This window comes from Artibeus jamaicensis, unplaced genomic scaffold, assembly GCF_021234435.1.
Source record: "Artibeus jamaicensis isolate MK-2021 breed Jamaican fruit bat unplaced genomic scaffold, CSHL_Jam_final contig_387, whole genome shotgun sequence".
Taxonomy (NCBI): domain Eukaryota; kingdom Metazoa; phylum Chordata; class Mammalia; order Chiroptera; family Phyllostomidae; genus Artibeus; species Artibeus jamaicensis.
Genome location: NW_026521812.1, coordinates 20724132 through 20745288, shown reverse-complemented (window position 1 = coordinate 20745288; position 21157 = coordinate 20724132). Strand labels below are relative to the sequence as shown.

Sequence of the window (21157 nt, the reverse complement as noted above, 5' to 3'; positions counted from 1 at the left end):
TTTACTTTTCCTGAAGTAATAAAGCATAACGTGCCAAAAATGTTGCATATTTTCTTCCATCTTCAGTATTAAAATGGCTGCACAAAAATTCACCAATTTTGACATTTCTTTTTAAATGCATGCTGATATGACAGCTTTCAGAATGCAATCTAACAAAATTGTTTCAAATGAAGCTACAGACAACTAAGTGCTATTATTAGAACCATCTTATAGGAAAAAAACAAACTTTTGGCCAACCTGATATATTTAAAACCAAAGTTTGTTACCTTTTACTTTCTACCTAGTTAACTACAGTTTAAACTAGAAAAAGAGATTTTAAATTTTGAAGCTTGTAACCACTTGAGGGTACTTAAATTTAAGCTTTTTGTATGTACTAGGCAGATTGTTACAGTTTTTCCTGAAAAAAATTGTAAGAATTGCATGGTATCAAATACACAATCACTGGATTTTTGCCCATGCACATTTTCTCTTTGACACATAAGGCAAAAATGTAGTATTTTTCTTTTTAAACTTATTTTCCTATGCTAATAAAAACTTTCCTTAACTGTAATCTCCTTAGTTCTCTTTCTCAAATTAGGACACAGTAGTAAAAACTCTGGGTAAGAAAAACAAAATATGATTATACCTGGAATTATAGTAATCACTGTACTAGCAAAGTACATGTATCTGGCAATGGAAAATAGTAGACTATCATTAAAATATTGGTAATTATTCAGATCTTATATATTTAACAAAGAATTTGTATCTATCTTGCATGCTAATAGTTGAAGAAATACAAATAAAAGGTTCTCACTAGTGATGGAAATAGAATTTGGTAAATCTCTTTGGAGGACAACTCAAATACCTTTTAAAGTTAAAAATGAACATATCGTTTGATGCAGCAATTCTACTGAGAATATATCCTGCAGCTATACCCATACTTTTAGCCAAATTATGTGCACAAGAATGTTCACTAAAGATTATAATATTCCTAGTCTTTTATGAGCTACAAAAGACTAACAATGTAAATGTCTATCAGTTGGGAACTGGTTTCATAAATTATGTGGCATCCATAAAGACCGCACATAATGGAAAAATCTGTAACCTTTAAAATTTTCTAACAAATGAGCCAAGTCTGGGAAAGGCATCTGGGCCGGACAAGATGGTGGTGTAAATAAACGTGGCTCACCTCCTCGCACAACCATCATCACATCAGAATTACAACTAAGCTAATGGACAGCCATCAGAAAGTGAGCTGAATGGAAATTCTACAACTGTGGAATTAAAGAAGAAACCAACTATAGAATTAAGGGAGAAAACACACTGAGACTGGTAGGAAGGGCAGAGATGTGGAACAGGTAGATAAATATCAGGAGAGATATCTGAGGAGCAAAGAGTCCCAGCCCCACACCGGGCACTCCCAACCCAGGTTTCCAGTGCCAGGAGGAAAAATCTCCATAACTTCTGGCTATAAATCAATGGGGGTTGAGGCTGTAGAGACAGAAACTTCTGGAGTCCCAAGCAGTTCCTCTTAAAGGATCTGCATACACACTTACTCAGACTCACTCCCTTAGAGCTTCAGCATGGGAGTAGCAGACTGAAAGGCATCAGAGACATACAGGGATGAACTGAATTGTTCAGCCTCAGGGAGAGAGTGGGGGCAGCTTTCTTCCAAATAGAAGCACTGGCAGAGACCATTTTTCACTTTCTGAGCCCTTCCCACACAGAGCCATAGAGCCAGCAAGGGGACCTGTATCTGAAACTCCATTAACCTCACTCACACTGTTTGCCCCACCCTGGTGATTCCATGAAGCCCCGCTACACCCAGCTTTCAGACCCACCCAAACTGTTTCCAGTGGCTTTTCCATACAAATGACTTGTCTTGGCCCATGCTTCATATTCTCCAAAATTCTCTCAAACAAGCAACATCTTGCTTCAGTGAGCCCCATACCTCTCTGTAAGTTGCCCCAGGACTGGCTCTAGCAGCAGCCAGCCTTAGTTCACAGCATGGACTTGCATAGGTATCTCCAAGCCCAGCACAAGCAGCAGCCATCTGTAGATTGCTTTGTAGCTTATGCTGTGTTACTCTAGAAAGAACACAGCGAGGGGCTCAACTACAAGAGGGGGGTGTACTAGCCCATACGAAGGGTGAACCTTTAGTAACTAGCTTGGATAAAAGGGGAGGCTGTGCTGCTACACCCTATAGCATACCTACTGTACTAGGCCACTCTACCAAGCCTGGGACAGGCAGCTCTTCCTAATACATAGAAACAAACACAGGGAGGCTGCCATAACAAGGAGACAAAGAAACATGGCTCAAATGAAGTAACAGAGCAAATTCTAGAAAAAGAACTAAACAAAATGGCCCTGGCTGGTGTAGCTCAGTGGATTGAGCATAGGCCTGTGAACTAAGGGATCATGGTTTGATTCCCAGTCAGGGCACATGCCTGGGTTGCAGGCCAGTTCCCAGCAAGGGACATATGAGAGGCAACCATACATTGAATTTCTCTCCCTCTCTCCTTCCCTTCCCCTCTAAAGATAAATGAATAAAATCTTAAAAAAGAACTAAACAAAATGGAGAAGAGCAATCTACTATACATAGAGTTCAAAATACTGGTTATAAGGATTCTCAAGGAACTTAGTGAGGATCACAATAGCATTAAAAAAATACCCAGTCAGGAACAAAGGATGCACTAGTTGAAATAAAGAACAATTTACACAGAGAATCAACAGTAGAGTGGATGAAGCCAAGAATCAAATCAGTGATTTGGAATATAAGAAAGCAATAAACAACTCATCAGGACAGCAAGAAGAAAAAACAACCCCTCCAAAATGAAGACAGTGTAAGGAGCCTGTGGGACACTTCAAGCATACCAACACTGGCATCATAGGGGTGCCAGAAGGCAAAAACAGAACAAGCAAGAAACTGGAAACCAATTTGAAAAAATAATGACAAAAAACTTCCTTAATTTGGTGAAGGAAATAGACATGACAGTCCAGGAAGCACAGTCTCTCTCAGACAAGATGGATGCAAAGAGGCCCACGCCAAGACACATCATAATTAAGATGCCAAAAGTTAAAGAGAGAATCTTAAAAGCAGCAAGAGACAATCAGATAGTTACCTACAAAGGAGTTCCCATAAGACTGTCAGCTGATTTCTGAAAAGAAACTTTGCAGGCTAGAAGGGACTGGCAAGAAGTATCCAAAGCGATAAAAACAAGGGCCTACATCCAAGATTGCTCTATCCAGCAAAGCTGTCATTTAGAATGAAAGGGCAGATATAAAGTACTTCCCAGACAAGGTAAAGCTAAAGGAGTTCATCACTACCAAACTGGTATTATATAAAATGTTAAATGCACTTATTTAAGAATAAGATAAAAACTATGAACATTAAAGTGGCAGCAAATTCATGACTATCAACAACTGAATCTAAAAAAACAAAATAAATAAGCAGAACAGAAACAGAATCAAAGATATGGAGATCACTTGGGGGGTTATCAATAACTTGGTAGGGAGAAGGGGGAGAATGGGGGAAAAGGTGGAGAGATTAAGTATAGATTGGTAGGTACATAATAGACGGGGATATTAAGAACAGTATAGGAAATGAAGTAGCCAAAGAACTTACATGCACGACCCATGGACATGAACTAAGGGGGGAGATTGCTGGAGGGATGGGGGGTACTGGGTAGAAGAGGGCAAAGGGGGAAAAATTAGAACTGTAATAGTATAATCAATAAAATATATTAAAAAAAGAAATAGGTTGTCTCTGTTTAAAAAAATACCCCAAATAAACAAAAATTAGAATAAAATCAAACCATCAGAGGGTAGCCCACAGAAAGAACTTTTAAATGTATACCCTTCAGAATTATTTTTCTGTTTTTAATAGTAAGCATGTATTAATTTAGCATATACAAAAACTCTCCTTAAACCCAACCAAAAACGAAACCAAAAAATCCCCAGTTTAATTAGAAAAAGATGAACATGTGTAAAGTCTATAAAGAAGACTGAAGAAATTTCAGGTCAAAAGAGTTTTACTTATTTATTCATTTACTTACTAGGCCAAATTTCACAGTCAAATTTTGCCTTTCTCTTCCTTGATATAAAATGTGTTATGGACTTAGGGGCTTTTTTTTTTTAAGCAAACATATGGGAAGAAGAAACTGAGGGAAATTTATTGAGTATATATAAGCAAGGGCTAAGGACTGGGGGCAAGAAATTAACAACCCTTTTCTTCTGCATTGAGTATTTATTTATTTAAGTCCTCATCCAAGGATATGTTTATTGATTATTGAGAGTGAGGAAGGGGTGGGGAGGAGAGGGAGAAACAGCGATCAGTTGCCTCTCTTAGGCACCCTGACCCCGGGGGATCAAACCTGTAACCTCGGTTATATGCCCTGATAGAGAATTAAACCTGCAGCCTTCTGGTGTATGGGACGACATTCCAACCAACGGAGCCACCTGACCAGGGCCTGCATCAAGTATTTATATGCAGAACAGAGAGATTAGCTCAGGGTAATGGGAAACAATAAAAATGCTGTGGGCACAAATTCCTGGAAAAGGAACAGAACGTAGTGTAGAGATTGTGGGGTTTCATTCCTATTATGACCACCAGGTGGCTGTTTGGAGTGTGCCTTGAGATTAAGAAAGCCTGTGCTGGGAAGAATCTATAAGCAACCTGTCAGAACCTCTCAAGTGATTTTAACATCAAGAAGGCTCATGATTCTGAAATGTTATGAAGAATAGAGTAGCAGTATAAAAAGAAATGTTTTTCAAGTAATAAAAGTTATCAGGTTTAACAAGTCATTTGGCTAACTAATAAGATCTAAAGCAAATCTATCCAATTTGCTTTAAATAATAAATGAAAGTAAATAAATGAAAATACATTTTTAACAAAGTATTTTAATTTTCTAATTTTGGATATATACTCGATGAAACATGTATTTCTGAGCTTATTAATTAATTTACTAACAACAAATTACTAATTTATTATCAATAATTCAAGGGATAATACTGGGCCAGGTATAAAGCAGGAACTAAATGAATGCTGTTGAATGAAACAAATGTACAAATAAATATTTAGGAAGTTAGACTATATTACAATATAATTAAAAAAATGTACAATTCTTAGTTCAAATTTAGGGTAAAATGAGGACAATATTTAAATTTTTCTTAGTTTATGCTTATGCAATCCTTAAAACGGTTTAAGATAGAAATGACTTCACAGCAAAAAAAATGAAAAACTGAATTCTCTGCTCTCAGGGGAAAGATATAAAACAATGTTATAAACCAGCATTTTCCAACAGAAATACAGTGAAAGTCACAAAAATAATTAAAAATTTTCTAGTAGTTACATCAGGGGCATCAAACTCACTTTAACTGGGGGCCACATAAGCTTTGTGGTTGCCTTCAAAGGGCCGAATATAATTTTAGGAATGTACAAATGTAACTACCCCTTAATACTTAAGTGAGAGCTCGGGGTTGCCACCGGGTAGAAACAAGGTATCAGGCCAGATAAAACAAGGTGGAGGGCTGGATTCAGCCTGTAGGCCCTGTGTTTGCCACCTGTGAGTTACATGTTTAAAAAGTAAAAATAGGTTAAATTAACTTAGAAATATTTTCATTTAATTCAATAAATCTAAAACATTACCCTTTTTTACATGTAATCAATATAAATGGTTATGAATAAGATATTTTACATTTTTTCTATCAAGTCTTCAAAATTGGTGTGCATTTTACATTTATGGCATATCTCACTGTGGATGCCAAGTTTTTTATGGAAATACTTGATCTGTATTTAGGTATCATAAAATTTACAGATGAAAAAGTAGTTTACATGCCTAAATTTTAAAAATTAAAAATTCAGTCCCTAGACACATAAGCCAAATATTAAGTTCTCAACAGCCACATTGCTAGTGGTTACCATATTAATAGCTTAGGTATAAACAATAAAAATTTCCACCTATTGCCAGCCAGATACGTGCTCTTGAGTTGTGTTAGATAAATAGAGATAAATTTACTGTGACTCACACATACTCTCCAGTCCATCCTGTGACTGACTGATGTACATTTTAAAGACAAATTCTTAGTCTTTGGCATATGGTCTGTGCAGTGAAGGTAACTGGTTTATATAGAGATTATGTGAACAAATGAACTGTAGCAAGCACTAACCCACAGAGCCAACTAAATAGAAAATACAAGTAAATATTTGGAATGGGATATAACATCCTAATATAATAATTCAGAATAAGATATGTTTCTAATAGTTAAAAATTTTTCCTTTCTTAAAAAAGATTTTATTTATTTTTAGAGAGGAGGGAGAGAGAGAGGGAGAGAAACACTGATCAGTTGCATATCACACGCCCCCGATTGGGGGGATCTGGCCTGCAACCCAGGCACATGCCCTGACCAGAAATTGAACCAGTGACCTTTGGTTTGCAGGATGATGCCCAATCCACTGAGCCACACCAGTCAGGACAAAACCATTTTCTAATTTTAGCTTCTACAAACTAAATTTCAGTTGTAAGGTCTGTGAAAACTGTGAAACCACAAAGTGGACTCAGTAATCAATGTTTGCTTTAGAAATTTCTTAGTTTATACAAATATATGAACATATAAAATAGTAAAAACTGGTAAGAAAGAATAATTAACAGGTATAGAATTCGATGTTTTACCCCTACAGTAAAAAATTTCCATACCTATTCCACAGCATAAAACGTAGGAGTTAAACAGTGTATGTATCCTTACTGTTGCAATTTTACCTCATGTAAAGCTTTCGCTTCTTGCAAGTTTTGTATGCTGACTTTGAAACCGTAAGTATTGTTTAAGGATGGTCCATCAATCTGAGAAGTTTCTTTCTTTGGGGTATTTACTGGTGCATATTGATTCTATTAAAAAAAAAAGCAACATAGCCAGAAAAAAAAAGTAAATGAGCAGTCATTTTCTTTGTTTCAGCTACTTATTCCTACTTAATATGTTTTATGTGTTTAGTAATACATGATAAACTAATATTTCATTAAGCCCAAAAAGAAACCGTAAGCATTTTATTAACATTCTTTTCATGCTAGTAATTCAAGATACCAACTGATATATGTAAAATAGCTGATATAATCCGTAAGCAAACCATATGTTGATCTTTGAATTTATAAACCTCAACTACTGAAAATAATAGTCTTGTAGAGACTTGACATTTATACCACATGAACATTTTATCTTGACCTTTACTGGAAATATGACAAACAAGCAATAAGTTTGACTAAAGTATAAAAAAGGTTTAAAATTTTCGATTTGTATTTTACCCTAATACAAGATATGTTTGAAAGATGAGTTAAAACATAAATAATCTTCAAGGATTTAGCAAGAATTGAATCTTTCTAATTTTTAAAAAATATTTTTTCTGATTTCCAAATCCATGACCTATTTATATTCACAACATACTGGTAATTGTTATCAACATAAATAGCTTGTAATTCAACAATACTGCTTTAATTAGAAAGCTTTAAAAAAGTATTTATAATCTCAAAATAGAAATACTAAAATATATTTTATATAATTTATAATATTTATGAGACGTGGATAATACGGAAGTAATTTATATCATATATTTTCAAGGATACAAGTCTAATGTATACTTTTTTTAACAACCATATATTTGAAATTTTACCATATTTTTAGTATTTGAATAAACATATTTATGATTTTTCAGAGTTTCAATAGTAATGTTTCTTTTGTTATTTAGTAACATAACTAAAAAAAATCAATAATATTATCTGAGAAAAAAGTAATAAACCAAGAAAAAGGATATATTTTTTGGTGGGATCAAAAATCACTTACTTGAGCTCTGCTGTCATTGGATTGTTCTGATTTTGCCAGTAATCAGTTAATGTATTTGTATCCTCATAATCCACATTTTGGCTATCATATTCACTTTCTCTGTAATATTTGTATTTACATATAAGAATCTTTTAGATCCCAACAATAACAACAAAAAAAACTAAAAAAATTAGGCAATTTCTTGTTGTCTCAAAGACATGTAAATAAAATGATGCAAAAATATATTTAAAAAATTTTTAATTGACACAAAGTTATCAATTATCTAACTGAAATCTAAGAATCAGAATGGATCTTTCACTGATTGTTAAATATGTTTAGCATAGTTACCTTTGCTTGTGTTAAGAAAACTCTTCTACGAGTATCAGTATTACTTCCTTTCTTATGACTCAATTTCTGGGTTTTTGGTTCTGTAAAAAGAAATTTCATATTTAATATGTATATATCAAAATTACATGCTTCCATTAAAAATTTTTGTTGTTGTTCGAAATTAGTATTATCCTATAAATTCCCTCCAAAGACTTAATAAATAAAACTAATTCAATCTTCTGATCCCCACCAAAATAAGAAAATTTTTATATATTTAGATAAAAACATTTAGATCTTAAATACTGTTTTATTCCTTAGTCATAATCTTAGAGAATAATTTAATTCATTTATTCACCTATTTATCAAGTATTTATGATGATAAAGAAAAGACACAGTCTATATCCTCATGGGGTCTAGAGAGAATCAGACATTCATCAAATACATACAAAAAGATAAAAATTATAACTGGGGTAAACACAACTAAACACAACAAAAGGGAATGTAATTGGAAATTTTTATATATGCAGGAAGGCTTTTTGAGCTGAAAAACAAAGATGAAACAGTATTAAGTAGGCACAGTGTAGAGATTTTCCCCAATTACAGAGCAGACCTAGAAATTGCTAAGGGTAGATCAGACGGCCATGGTAGAAGACCAGGTGAGAGAGGATGATAGCTTGGCCTAAGGCTGTGGTGGCAGCAGTAGAGGTAGAGAGTTGTGTAATTTGGAAAACTAAGAGGTTACAGGACTTTAATGGACTAGAAACCGGAGGACGGATGGCAGTGAGGGAACTGGGTAGGTGTTACAAATAAATCCCATGTTTCTGACTTGTGGAACTCAGTGACAGAGAGATGGTGGTACTATTCACTGAAATGAGGAAAACTGAAAAAATGTCTATTTGTGGGCATGAGTTTTAGGTGCTTGGTGGTAAATGTATACAGTGAGATCATGCACTGACTTTCATAAATACTAACCTTTTAGTGCCTTTGAGCATTCAAGTAGAATTCCCAAATAGGCAGTTGGATATAGTATTTTGAAACTTAAGAGAGTTCTGAATGAAAATGTAAATTTGTGACTTCTGGCTAAGATGGAGCCATAGGTAGACACACTGTGCCTCCTCACACAACCAAAATTAAGGACAACAAAAATTTAGAAACAAAAAAACAACTAGTACTGACAGAAAATTGAACTGTATGAAAGTCCGACAACCAAGGAGTTAAAGTAGACACACTCATCTAGACTGGTAGGAGGGGTGAAGTCAGGCGGCCAAGTAGAGAGGGGTTGTGGCCAAAAAAGCAGCAGCTGGCAGACCCAGGTGTGTGGGGTGGCCGGGGGTGGACCTAGTGTGGCAGCGGATCGTGAGGGGGGCACTGTGCATGAGGTGGCTGGTGGACCAGGTGCACCCACATTCGAACGCAGATAAACCAGGCAAAACTGGGGAGCGAGACAGACCATGCAACCCAGGGCCCCAGCACCTCACCATAGAGAAATAAAGCCTCAAAACACCAAATGAAAAGATCTGTGGGGGTTGAGGTGCTGGGAGAGACTCCCAGCCTCACAGAAGAGTTCGTTGGAGAGACCCACAGGGTCCCAGAACATACACAAGCCCACTCACCCGGGAATCAGCACCAGAATGGACCAGTTTGCTTCAGGGAAGCAGTGGAAGTGACTGAAATCTGGCAGTGAGGAGAGCAAGTGCCACTGTTCCCTCTTGGACCCTTCCCCCACATTCGGCATCACAACACAGCAAGGTGGGTTGCCCCTGCTCCTCTGGTGAACACCTAAGGCTCTGCTCCTCACTATGTAATAGGTGCATCAAGACCAAAAAAAAAAAAAGCCCCAAAGAAAGAACAGATCAAAGCTCCAGAACAAATATAACTAAGTGATGAAGAGATAGCCAACTTATTAGATGCATAGTTCAAAGCACTGGTGATCAGGACGCCAACAGAATTGGTTGAATTTGGTCACAAATTAGATTAAAAAATGAAGGCTATGCTAAGTGAAATTAAGGAAAATGTACAGGGAACCAATAGTGATGGGAAGGAAACTGGGACTCAAATCAATGGAGTGGACCAGAAAAGGAAGAAACAACCAAACAAAAAAGAATGAAGAAACAAGAATTTTTAAAAAAATGAGGAGAGGCTTAGGAACCTCCAGGACATCTTTAAACATTCCAACATCCAAATTATAGGGGTACCAGAAGGAGAAGAGGAAGAGCAACAAGTGGAAAAGTCAATTCAACAAATAATAAAGGACAACTTTTCCAATCTGGCAAAGGAAATAGACTTCAAGAAGTCCAGGAAGTTCAGAGATCCCAAAGAAATTGGACCCAATGAGGAACACACCAAAGCACATCATAATTACATTAGCCAAGATAAAAATGAAGGAGAGAATCCTAGAAGCAGCAAGAGATAAGGAGACAGTTAGTTATCTACAAAGGAGTTCCCATCAGACTGTCAGCTGATTTCTCAAAAGACACCTTATAAGCAAGAAGGGGCTGGAAAGAAGTGTTTGAAGTCCTGAAAGGCACGGACCTACATCCAAGATTGCTCTATATAGCAAAGCTTTCATTTAGAATGGAAGGGCAAATAAAGTGCTTCTCAGATAAGGTCAAGTTCAAGGAGTTCATCATCACCAAGCCCTTATTATAGGAAATGTTAAAGGGACTTACCTAAGAAAAAGAAGATAAAAAACATGTACAGTAAAATGACAGCAAGCTCACAATTATTAACAACCACACCTAAAACAAAAACAAAAACAAACAACTAGAAGAGGAACAGAACCACAGAAATGGAGATCACATGGAGGATTATCAATAGGGGAGTGGGAGGAGGAGAGAGGGGGAAAGGTATGGAGAATAAGTAGCATAAATGGCAGGTAGCAAATAGGCAGGTGGAGGGCAAGAATATTATGGGAAATGTAAAAGCTAAAGAACTTATAAGTATGACACATGGACATTGAACTAAAAAGGGCGACTGTGGGTGGGAGAGAGTGTGCAGGGTAGAGGGGAGTGAAGGGGGGAAACGGGACAACTGTACTTGCATAACCAATAAAATATATTTTAAAAAAGAAAATTTAAATTTGTGAGTTATTTGTAGTAATCTTGTGGGCAGGAATTAGATAATTTAGGGAGAGAACATAAAGTGACAGTAAAAAGAAAGCTTAAGGCTAAGCCTTAATAAATCCCAGCACTTAGGTAGTAACTGAGAATGGGAGATATACTTCAATGGAAAGCAAGTGGGAAGAGAGAAGAAAAGCCAAGGGCAGAAAAGCTCCAAGGAGGAAGGTGTGGTCAATTGGACAATGGCTGCTTACAGGGTATGACACAGGATGAAAACATCCATAGGCTTAGCTACATCCATTAGCTACATTAAGGTTACCGAGAGTCTTTGCAAGAACCATACTGGTGAAATTATGGGGGCAGAATCAAGCTAGAGTAGGTTGAAAAATGAATCTGAGGTAAAGAAATGGAATTGTCAAATTAAAGAAATCTAAAAAATTTGGCTTTCAAGGAGAGAAAAAAAAGGGTAGAAGCTGACAGGTCTAAGGTCAAAGCAGTTGTTTGGCTTTGTTCCTATTTTAAGGATGGGAGAGACCTGGGTATATATTAATGGGAAAACAAAATGGGAAAGAAGGGCAATGGGAAAAATCAAGCTGAGAAGGAGGTAAGGTTTGTTAGAGGGCTCCTATGGTTCATCCAGATGCAAGAATATAGGATGAAAGCATATGTAAGAACATTTCACATATGCTTTCAAAGCAAAGTTTCCATGTGATGATGTCTTTCAAAGATGTGATAAAATAACAATACTTATTGAGCTAAAATTTCATTTAAAAAACCCCAACTTTCATTAACAGTCTAATATTACTTTCACTTTTAATCTTTGAAGAACAATTATGAAGCCTTTCTGTTATTTATGAACTTACCTGTTGATAAAGGGCTAAGGCCAGTTGCTTCAGGAAGTCTTTCCAGTTTTCTTTGTATGATTGGTGTACTATGAAGGCAAAGGGGCTCACATATCCCAGTTTTTGCCCTAACATTAATTGGAGATATCACTAGAGGCTCTCGAGGCTCATTGCAGGGGCTTTTCTCGATACCATCTTTTATTGGTTTTAAGAAGTTTTCAACAGTCAGAGAACATAGTTCCTCTTCTGGTGATAAGGGTCTGTCATCTCCATTTAATATTTTGGAATCTGGGGATGTGGCTTGTTGCCAAGGCGGAATTACTGGAGAATCAGGAGAGCTGTAACTAGCATAATAATCATCATCATCTTCATCTTTCTCAGGATCATTTGCAGAAACAACTAGTGGCAGCATCTGACTTTCACTCGCAGTTTGACTGCATCCTGTGGTTGGAACTTGTAAAGCAATCTGAAAATTATGAACATCTTCCTTGGTATGTGCTGTAGTAGGGTGCACATGGGGAGTTGTATCCGTTTTTGGAGGCACTGCAGGTCTGTCATCCGGGTTAACTGAAGAGCTGAAGTTCTCAGCAGATTTTACAACTCCAGCTGGCTCAGTTTTAGACAGTTTCTTGGAACGTTCATATTCTTCTTTGGCTTGAAGCCATACTTGAACCAGTTGTCGACTTGGGGCACATTTACAAGGCATAATCACAATTTTTTTGTCTTCAACCATTTTATGGCTATTACTTGACCCTTTATTGACAAATGCTTGGCCACTGCGAAGGGGTGACCCTGGTCTTGGGTTTTGAGTCATTGCCGAGAATGCTGTTTTCCACAAACGAAGTCCTTCCAAGGAAAAGTCCCCCTCAAACTCAGCTAGATCATTTGGAAGTCGAGTTTCTACCGTGAGAAGCCGTCCACCGAGCTCCCTATAAAACAACATATTTTAGAACTACTGTTTTGTCTCCAAGAGCAATTATGAAAATATTTAGCTTTCTACCCTAAAAATATTTTAAGTCCCTTTTAGAGCCTTAAAAATGCCTATCTCTTTCCTCCCTTTCCACACCTCCCTACATACACATACTTTATGCAGGTATACTCATCTTTAGTTTCAATATGCTCTTCCTTACAGGTATATAACTACTAAATTAATTTCCTTGGGAAAACCATTATAAATGCCAGAAAAAATGCTTTTTGTTTGTTTTAAGTGCTCATGAAGGCTTCTTCACAGAGATGGGACAAAGTCATCGGATGCCTTTCCTCTTAATTGTTTTTAAATAACTTTCCATTGTTACCATATATAAATAAAAACTGTGGAAGAATCTGTCATCAGATACTATACCCCTATATTTTATCTATAGCCTCTTTCTACATTCTCTAGTATCTACAGTTTAGCAAAGCCAGTTGGTTCAAACAAATCTTTGTGCCTGCCACTTGCCCCAGCCATTCCCTCAAACTTAAAAAAAAAAATCACTTACAATTGAGGTAAATTACCATAATTTTCTCCTCTTTACATGGCAAAGTTTAACACTTAAAAGTGTTACACTAAGTGTAACACTAAGTTGTTTTTTTTTTTAAACACCTTAGAAGTTGGCAGAGATGACAGAATGCATAGCTTAAATGTATGTGCATATGGGGAATCACTAGTAAAAAGGCAGCCCGGTTTAGCTTCCCATAGTTATAAATATTAAGCTAAACCTCTCCCTTTTGCTAACAAATCCATTGATACTATTCCTGCCTTCTATAGCAGCAGAAAAGAAGTCTTTGACTGATATGAAGATACTTCTTAGTTTTTTTCCAATTACTTCTATTTGGGCATGGTTTCCCAAATGTCTGGTCATTCTCTAGACAAAATTCAATGAATCAGATTCATTTTTTTTTTCTGATTTAGCATCGAAGAAGGAGCATCAGGGTTACTATGGTTCTTTTCCCCCTTTATATAGGAAGATTTTGGTCCTTACTAGTTAATTCTAGGTGCAACCAATCATCTGTTCTCTGAATTTTCTTAGGAAGTCCACAATTATGAATAGTTTTCACAATGATATCCTACTTATGTAACCAGGGTCTAGCACCTTCCCTGAACCCACCTCCCAGCTAAATGAAAAATTAAAAGCAGAATTATTGCTATTGAAGGAACAGAATACCTATGGAATGTGACCATATACAACTTAATATTTTCACATAGAAATCATAATAAAACTAAAAATAAAAAATGAGGTCTGATAAGTTCAGCTTTCTTGAATACTATCTGTAGCATGGTAATTGCTACAACTCATGTCAAAATACCAAGAACCTTAAAAGCAGTAAATCTACTTTTAGGGCTATAAAAAAAAAACTCTTGGTACTTGGTATATACGCCAACATATATACCAAGAACCTTAAAAGTAGTAAACCTACTTTTAGGGCTATAAGAAAAAACTTCAAAACACAAGAAATGCTTTATGAAGAAGATATTAATCACATAATTATCTACAGTGGCAAAACAGAAAATGTTTCTGTACAATAATACACATGAGAATATTATATAGCCATTAAATATTTAAAGAAGGTCATAAATTTAAAAAATGTTTATAAATGTTAAGTAAATGTGGATACAATACTGTGACTACATAACATTTCATAAAAGAAAACAAAATAAAAACTATATACATTAAAAACATATAAGAAAACTTAAAATATTATTAGTTATTGTCATAGGTAGGGAAATGGTGCGATTTTGTCTTTTTGTACCTTATAAATTTTCTATAATATATAGATTTATAAAAAGTTTGCTTTTCAAAAATAATGACTACCATCCTTCTATTTCAGCTGCAGAGTAAATGTCAAAGGTAGACAAAAACTATACAAAGGTAATGACTAGTACATGATAAGTTAACTAAGATTTAAGAAATGTGTAAGGCTGAGGCAAAAAAAAAGTACCTCAATTAAAAAAATACTGGGTCTGGCACAAATAATGCCCATTTTTTATTACAAAATCTTTTATTACAAAATCATAAGCATGTAATTCTGTAACATAACAATATAACACTCAAGCACACCATATGACATTTTAGGTGAAATGTTCTAAGTAAAACTATAAATTATTACACCCACATTATAACCCTACCAACCACACTGAAACAGGTGTTACTTCTGCCAGACCCTGTAGTATATCATGACTACTAATAAAGTCAAAGCCCCCCAAACAATGGAAACAAATGTCTAAGGAACAGATATCTGCAGTGAAATAAAGAGATTCCATTCATGATAAAAGACCACTTGGGGGCAATAGGCAAAACAAACCAAAAAATTCTTGTGTGTGATGTGCGTGCGTGCGTGCGTGCGTGCGTGCGTGTGTGTGTGGTAGGGGGGTGTTTCTGTCCTTCTCTTCAAGTCCTTAGAGGAGGAAACTTTTACCCTATAGTTATGATCCTCACCCAAGGATATATTTATTGATTTTAGAGAGATAGGAAGTGGTGGGGGTCACGATATGAGAGAGAAATGAGAGAGAAATGATGTATGTAAGAGAGAAACATCAATTGGTTGCTTCCTTTACATATTCTGACCAGGAATTGAACCTTCAACCTTTTGAACCATCTAGCCAGGGCTATGATCACTTTTTCTCACCCCTTTCTTAAAGGACTATTGCAGAAATTATTGCTCATCTGCTGGGTAAAAGCCTGGCATTTGTTGTGCTATTTTTCCTAGGGTCAGATGTATAGTGCTGCTAAAGGTCAAGTGCATACACACGCAGTATGGTCTCTTGCCTCAGCTGGCTCTTTACATCTCTTTCCATCATTTAGACTAAGCAGGGTCTGCCTCAGCAGTTCTAGCTGACCTCCTTTGCTTCTAAACTGGGTGGCTGCAATGAACTGCCTCTCTCTGAAACTGATTCGGTAATGAGATCAAGGACACAGTGGGCAGGGCAGAAAACTATCACTTAAACCTGAATGCAGTCATGTTACCCAACTTAGCTCTTACTAGATGTACTCTATCTTGGTGACACAGGTGATACAGAATATCTTCTTAACTATTAGTTTATAAATAAACCAATATTGTGATTCCTGCCCATTTTGCTATGAGCTGTGTATCTGTTTATTACTCCTCAGAAAAGATTCTTAAAAGAGATAATGGGAAGTTAATTCCACCTTGCCCCCTTAACAATGGTATAAACTAACAACAGTAACAATATGACTGAAGATGCTGGCAACAAGGAAGTGGTATATATATATTAGAAACAACTTAATTTTCATTTGGAGATATATATCGTAAGAGTACTTAAAATATATCTATGCTCATTTTCACTTAAAAAATCAAGTTCTTTTTAAAAATTGTAAGTTTACCATTTTAGAAATAACATTTAAAAAATGATAGTTATAATACTTTTCAAGTATCATGACATCCTTCTTAATGTAGAATCATGTCACAGAGAGCCTTTGCATCTATAATCCTTACTGGAGACAGTAGATCCAAAACCAATACTCATCAATTTAAAGAAATTTCTGTAGGTGCAAGCATTCAGCTGTTTTATAATTTTCTCAGTAAGTCCGTAATTATGAATAGCTTTCACAATGATATACTACTCACAAATACAGTACTAGTCAGAAAACTAGCAGTCTGGTACCAAATGTTGTATACATGGTAATTATTCCGAGAGACCCAAGGGGAAAATATAATTCTGATTACCTGGGCTTTTCTGGTACATCAGAAGGATTACTGCAAAATGGTTCCTGGTAAATAGTTTCTGAAAGGTCATGATCCAATAAGGTTGCCATAATTTCTTCCCTACTTGGTGGGGACATAAGTGGTTTCAGAATGTGAGCAGTTCGAGAGGTGAAACTGCCATTTTTAGATTGTGAGGGAGAGCTGGTAGACCTTGGTGAACTGTCAGGAGTTGGTGTCAATATATCATTATTTCTTGAAACATACAATTCTAAATCCTCAGAGGCTGCATCCACAAGTTCACCATCCGGGGAGGATAGTATTGTAGTGAAAGAGGTATTGACTGAGTCAAGAGACTGTCCCATTTCTTTTCTGGCATGACCTTGAATCCAGTCTGAATTGCCAGGCTGTGAAAGGCTAAAAAATACTTCTTTGCTTAATGAACTCCTATTCAATCTGGATTTTTCATTTAGACAGTCCTCTGCCTGCTGGACACAGAAAGAATCCATTATTGAGTTAGACCGAGTGGTTAAGGAATGGAAGCTATTTTTCCACTGGTTGTGGCAATGGTTCTCATTGCTTTCTATGGATGATTTCTCAAATAGTTCAGGACTTAGAGTACTAGATCGAATCCATGAGGTTGAATCTGAGGCATGATGTTTGTCTTCATCACACTTCTGGTTATCATGACTTAAGAACTCAGTTTTCTCTATAGTTTGTCCTGGGAAAAGATCCTGAACTGCATCACTTAGGAACTTCTGAGGCAAATTCTGATCAGCAGGGACAAACTGACTCCCAGAATAAAAGCTACAAAATCCAGTTTGACCAATTGTATTAATATCAAAATTATAATTATGTTCAGGAGACAAGCTATCCTCAAGTGAGTAACAACTTTCAAAACCTGGGTCTGAAAAAAAGATGGGACTATCATCCGACATGGAGTTATCCAACTGGCTAGAGTTTTGTAAATTTAGGGAGTCTACTTTAAGAAGTTTGGGGATTTTTTCTTTAGGTTTTGTACTTCTGGGAGTTCGAGGTTTTCTTGGAGATTTAACTGATCGTGTTCGCTTAATTGTTCTGTTATGATCCAGGGGAACAGAAACATTTTTGTTTGGTAGATGTTTATTAGATAATGGGTCTTGCAAAATGTTTGCATTTTGTGCTTTCTGCTGTCTTTTCTGTAACAATTCCTTTAGAACTGCCAGTCCAGACGGTCCTTCACCAAATGCTGAAGGTGTTGATACATTTTGACTTTTACACTGAGAAAGTGCTTTGGTTTGTGAAACTGTTTCTGACAATGACCTTTGTTTTACCCTTTCGGGTTTAAAATTTGACATACCTAAAATAAAGCCTCTTTGTTTTTGTTCCCATGCTATGTGTTTGATTGGACTTCTGAGGGAAGTCACAAAGCAATTATTAGGCATCTGGCTTTCCTCTGATGCTGCATTTCCTGGAGAACAAGTTTCACTGTGCTTTGACTGTTCTGCTACGCATACAAGCTGCTGCTGACTGTCTTTGCAATGCAAAAAATTAGGGGCATATGCCTGGTCTGGCTTTGATTCTAGGGAATTACGATATTCATTTAACTTTCCGACAGATGACAAATAATTCCTTTGTGTATTTGCATTCTCTTCCGTCTTTGGAGACATCATACCCAAAGATATCTGTGTATTCTGTGCAACCTGAGACAAATGGTTTGAAAGGTCAAATATGTTTTTTTGAATCAAGGTTGATTCCTTTAGAGTAAACATAGCACTTTGATGATGAGACCTTTGAACATTAATTTTGGAGATTCCAGGTCCCAAAGAATTACAAACAACTGATGATTGCAAATCATCTCGAGAACTGGGGAATGTTTGCAAATCTACTGGTTTCTTGCTTTCTAAGAAAGAAGGAAAGCAGCCAGATAAATTCTGTTGTGCATGAATTCCAGTGGTGTGGGGAGCAGAAAGGGAGTGATCGATAGCAGAACCCATTACTGACACATCTTTCTGTTTAAAGAGTAGTTGAGAATCTCCAGAACTATGTGAGGTCTCAGACACATTCTGATGTTTCAGCACAAACTTAACTTCGGCACTAGACTGAGATTTTAGTTTTTCATCTTTAAGCGTTATGTGCTTTCTTGACGTACTTTTCTCATTTGTTTTTTGCTTCTGTTTTGCTCTCATTTTCTTTTTCCCATCATCTACTACTTTATTAGTCTGATTTCGTTTGTTCCTTTTCTTAGGAATGACAGGATTAACAAGCTTTGTTTTTGATTTCTTCACTTGTGTTCTTGCTCGACTATTTTTTTCTATGTGGGAATTAACAGTCTTGCTATTATATGCATTAGGACTCTTAAAAAGCATTGCTTCTTTATCTGCAGCAGCCATAATTTCTTCAGCTCTTGGATCTGTGGGAGACCAGCAGCGAGGTGGAGAAGAATTTATGGGACTTGTGCTTCTCTCAGAAAGAAAACCTAGTTTAGACATAACATCACTATAATTCAAGTCACAGTCTTCGGTTTCAGCATTATAAGATGGTAAGGGAGGAGAAAGAATAGCATGTGAACGTTTTTTCCGGAAAGACAAAGTTCTTTTAATATTTTCACTATTTGTCCTTTGTTGCTTACCAGTTTTTTTCTTAGCAGATTTATGTTTAGTTTTTCTTCGGTGACTTTTCTTTGGTGTTAGTGGATAAATGGGATATTTGGTTGCAGGGGAGTCAGGAACTTTTGGCCAAAAATCCTTCAAAGGTGCAAGCTTTTTATACAGTTCCATTTTTTCCTCTGTCAATATGACTTGTTTTTCTTTAGAGTCTATTTTTCCTAGCTTCACAAGCATATTTTTTCTCCCTCTAAATCTATTAATAATAATATACTTTATGATGACAGGGGGCAGCTTTTTAGACATTTTTCTTCGTTTTCGTGATTTGAGAGTTCCATCTAAACTTTCACCAATTTCTATGGGATGAGGTAGGCTACTTTTTGAGTTGTGTGTTACAAAACTTGACTCACTATCTTCAGTCTCATAATTTACCTTGCGTTTTGCTCTAAGTGTGTATTTATTTCCATACAGTCCAAAGGACTGCTCAGTGTCTAGGGTTCCATCTCCAAAGTGACAATCTATAAAACTGTCTGTAGATGTTTTACTTTCAACAGTTCCACGGGGGACCTTACTTAAATCACTAGCCAGTATGTTATTCTTCTCAGAATTACCATTACAAAGATTATTTTGTATATAATTATCTTTTGCACATCCAGTGTCACTAGTTTTGGTAGAAGTCTCTTGGCGACCTACAAGTTTCTTCTTACTAATTTTTAACCGGGATTGTTTATTACTGGGCTGCAGTTTATACGTGACAGGAGAGAGTTTCTGTGGTCTACTCAGACAATTAGACAGAACAACGCTGGGGAAAAACATGTAATGTGCTGCCTGCTGGCTGAGGTTTGGCTTTTCTGTTTTATGTTCTTGAAATTCTTCATATCTAATTTTAAGTTTATTTAGTCCACTTTCATCAGCAATGCTATCAAGAGAGTGTACCATAGTTCTATTCTCCCCTGAGCATGACAGCAATTCACAATTTTCAGTTAATGATGGAGGGAATAAACTGTTCAGAGCTGTGCTGTTTCCTTTTTCATTTCCTTCAGCTAATTTATTTCTTGAATCACTTAAGTCACAAAAGTTGAAAGAGTTTTTGCCCAGTGTACTTTCGCTAATATGACGGTTCATATGTATAAAAGGAGCATCCTTATCAATTTTTCTAATGTTTGTATACTTTCTACTTGGTACTTGTCTTGTAACAGATGGAATATCTTCTTCATAATCAAAAACACTACTTTCACAGGAAGATACTGGGGGGATATCTTTCTTTTCTTTATGAGAGTTTTCTGAATGGACAGTACTGCTTAAAGATCCAGGGTATTTCAGAGAGTAAGTGCTTTCATTTGTGAAAGAAGCAACTGAGTGATCTACACCTTTTTCTGTATTGTTTGGCTGTGAAAGATCTTCAATTAAATCTTCCTTGTTCAAAACATGGGAAGAAAGGGCACTTGTGTGTTTACACTGAAAGGTAATTTTAGCAGAAGATGGGGGTTCTAATGTAGCAGCATCTTTGTGAAAGAGGGAAGGTTTTACTGATAGCTTGCTTGTTGCAATCACAGAAGAGTGGGTTCTAGAATTTTCGTTGTCTAATGGATTGTCTGAAATGAAGAAAAAAGAATTTATTTCACTTCAGTTCTTAAGTTTTACAATATTTTCCCATATAGTGATACTATCACTGTAAAAGAAATTATATGAATTTAAGCTTGTGTGTTTAATATTGTGTGGTTAGTTTAACAAAAAGATTACTCTTATCATTAGGATAATAACTCAAACTAAGTAATCAATAGTTAGTTACATTTAAGTATTAGTCATTATTTTAAACTCATAACCCTTTGATCATAAACAGATTGTATTAATATTCAGTGCCTATGGAGAAATAAGGAAAAAATACTTTAACCTTGAAAAATTTTTAAAAAAT

At 36.1% G+C, this 21157-nt stretch overlaps 1 protein-coding gene across 4 annotated transcripts in view; it reads right to left on the bottom strand.

Annotated features, from left to right (window-relative positions):
* The window catches only part of REV3L (REV3 like, DNA directed polymerase zeta catalytic subunit), a 166326-nt gene that overhangs the window by 54103 nt on the left and 91066 nt on the right, over positions 1-21157 (bottom strand). For all 4 annotated transcript variants that reach the window (XM_037159018.2, XM_037159015.2, XM_037159016.2 and 1 more), the window contains exons 13-16: positions 16682-20837; positions 12038-12945; positions 8137-8216; positions 6738-6863 (exon numbers count right to left, since the gene is read on the bottom strand). In XM_037159018.2, coding sequence (XP_037014913.2) covers positions 6738-6863; positions 8137-8216; positions 12038-12945; positions 16682-20837 — 5270 coding nt within the window. The remainder of the gene's footprint in view (positions 1-6737; positions 6864-8136; positions 8217-12037; positions 12946-16681; positions 20838-21157) is intronic.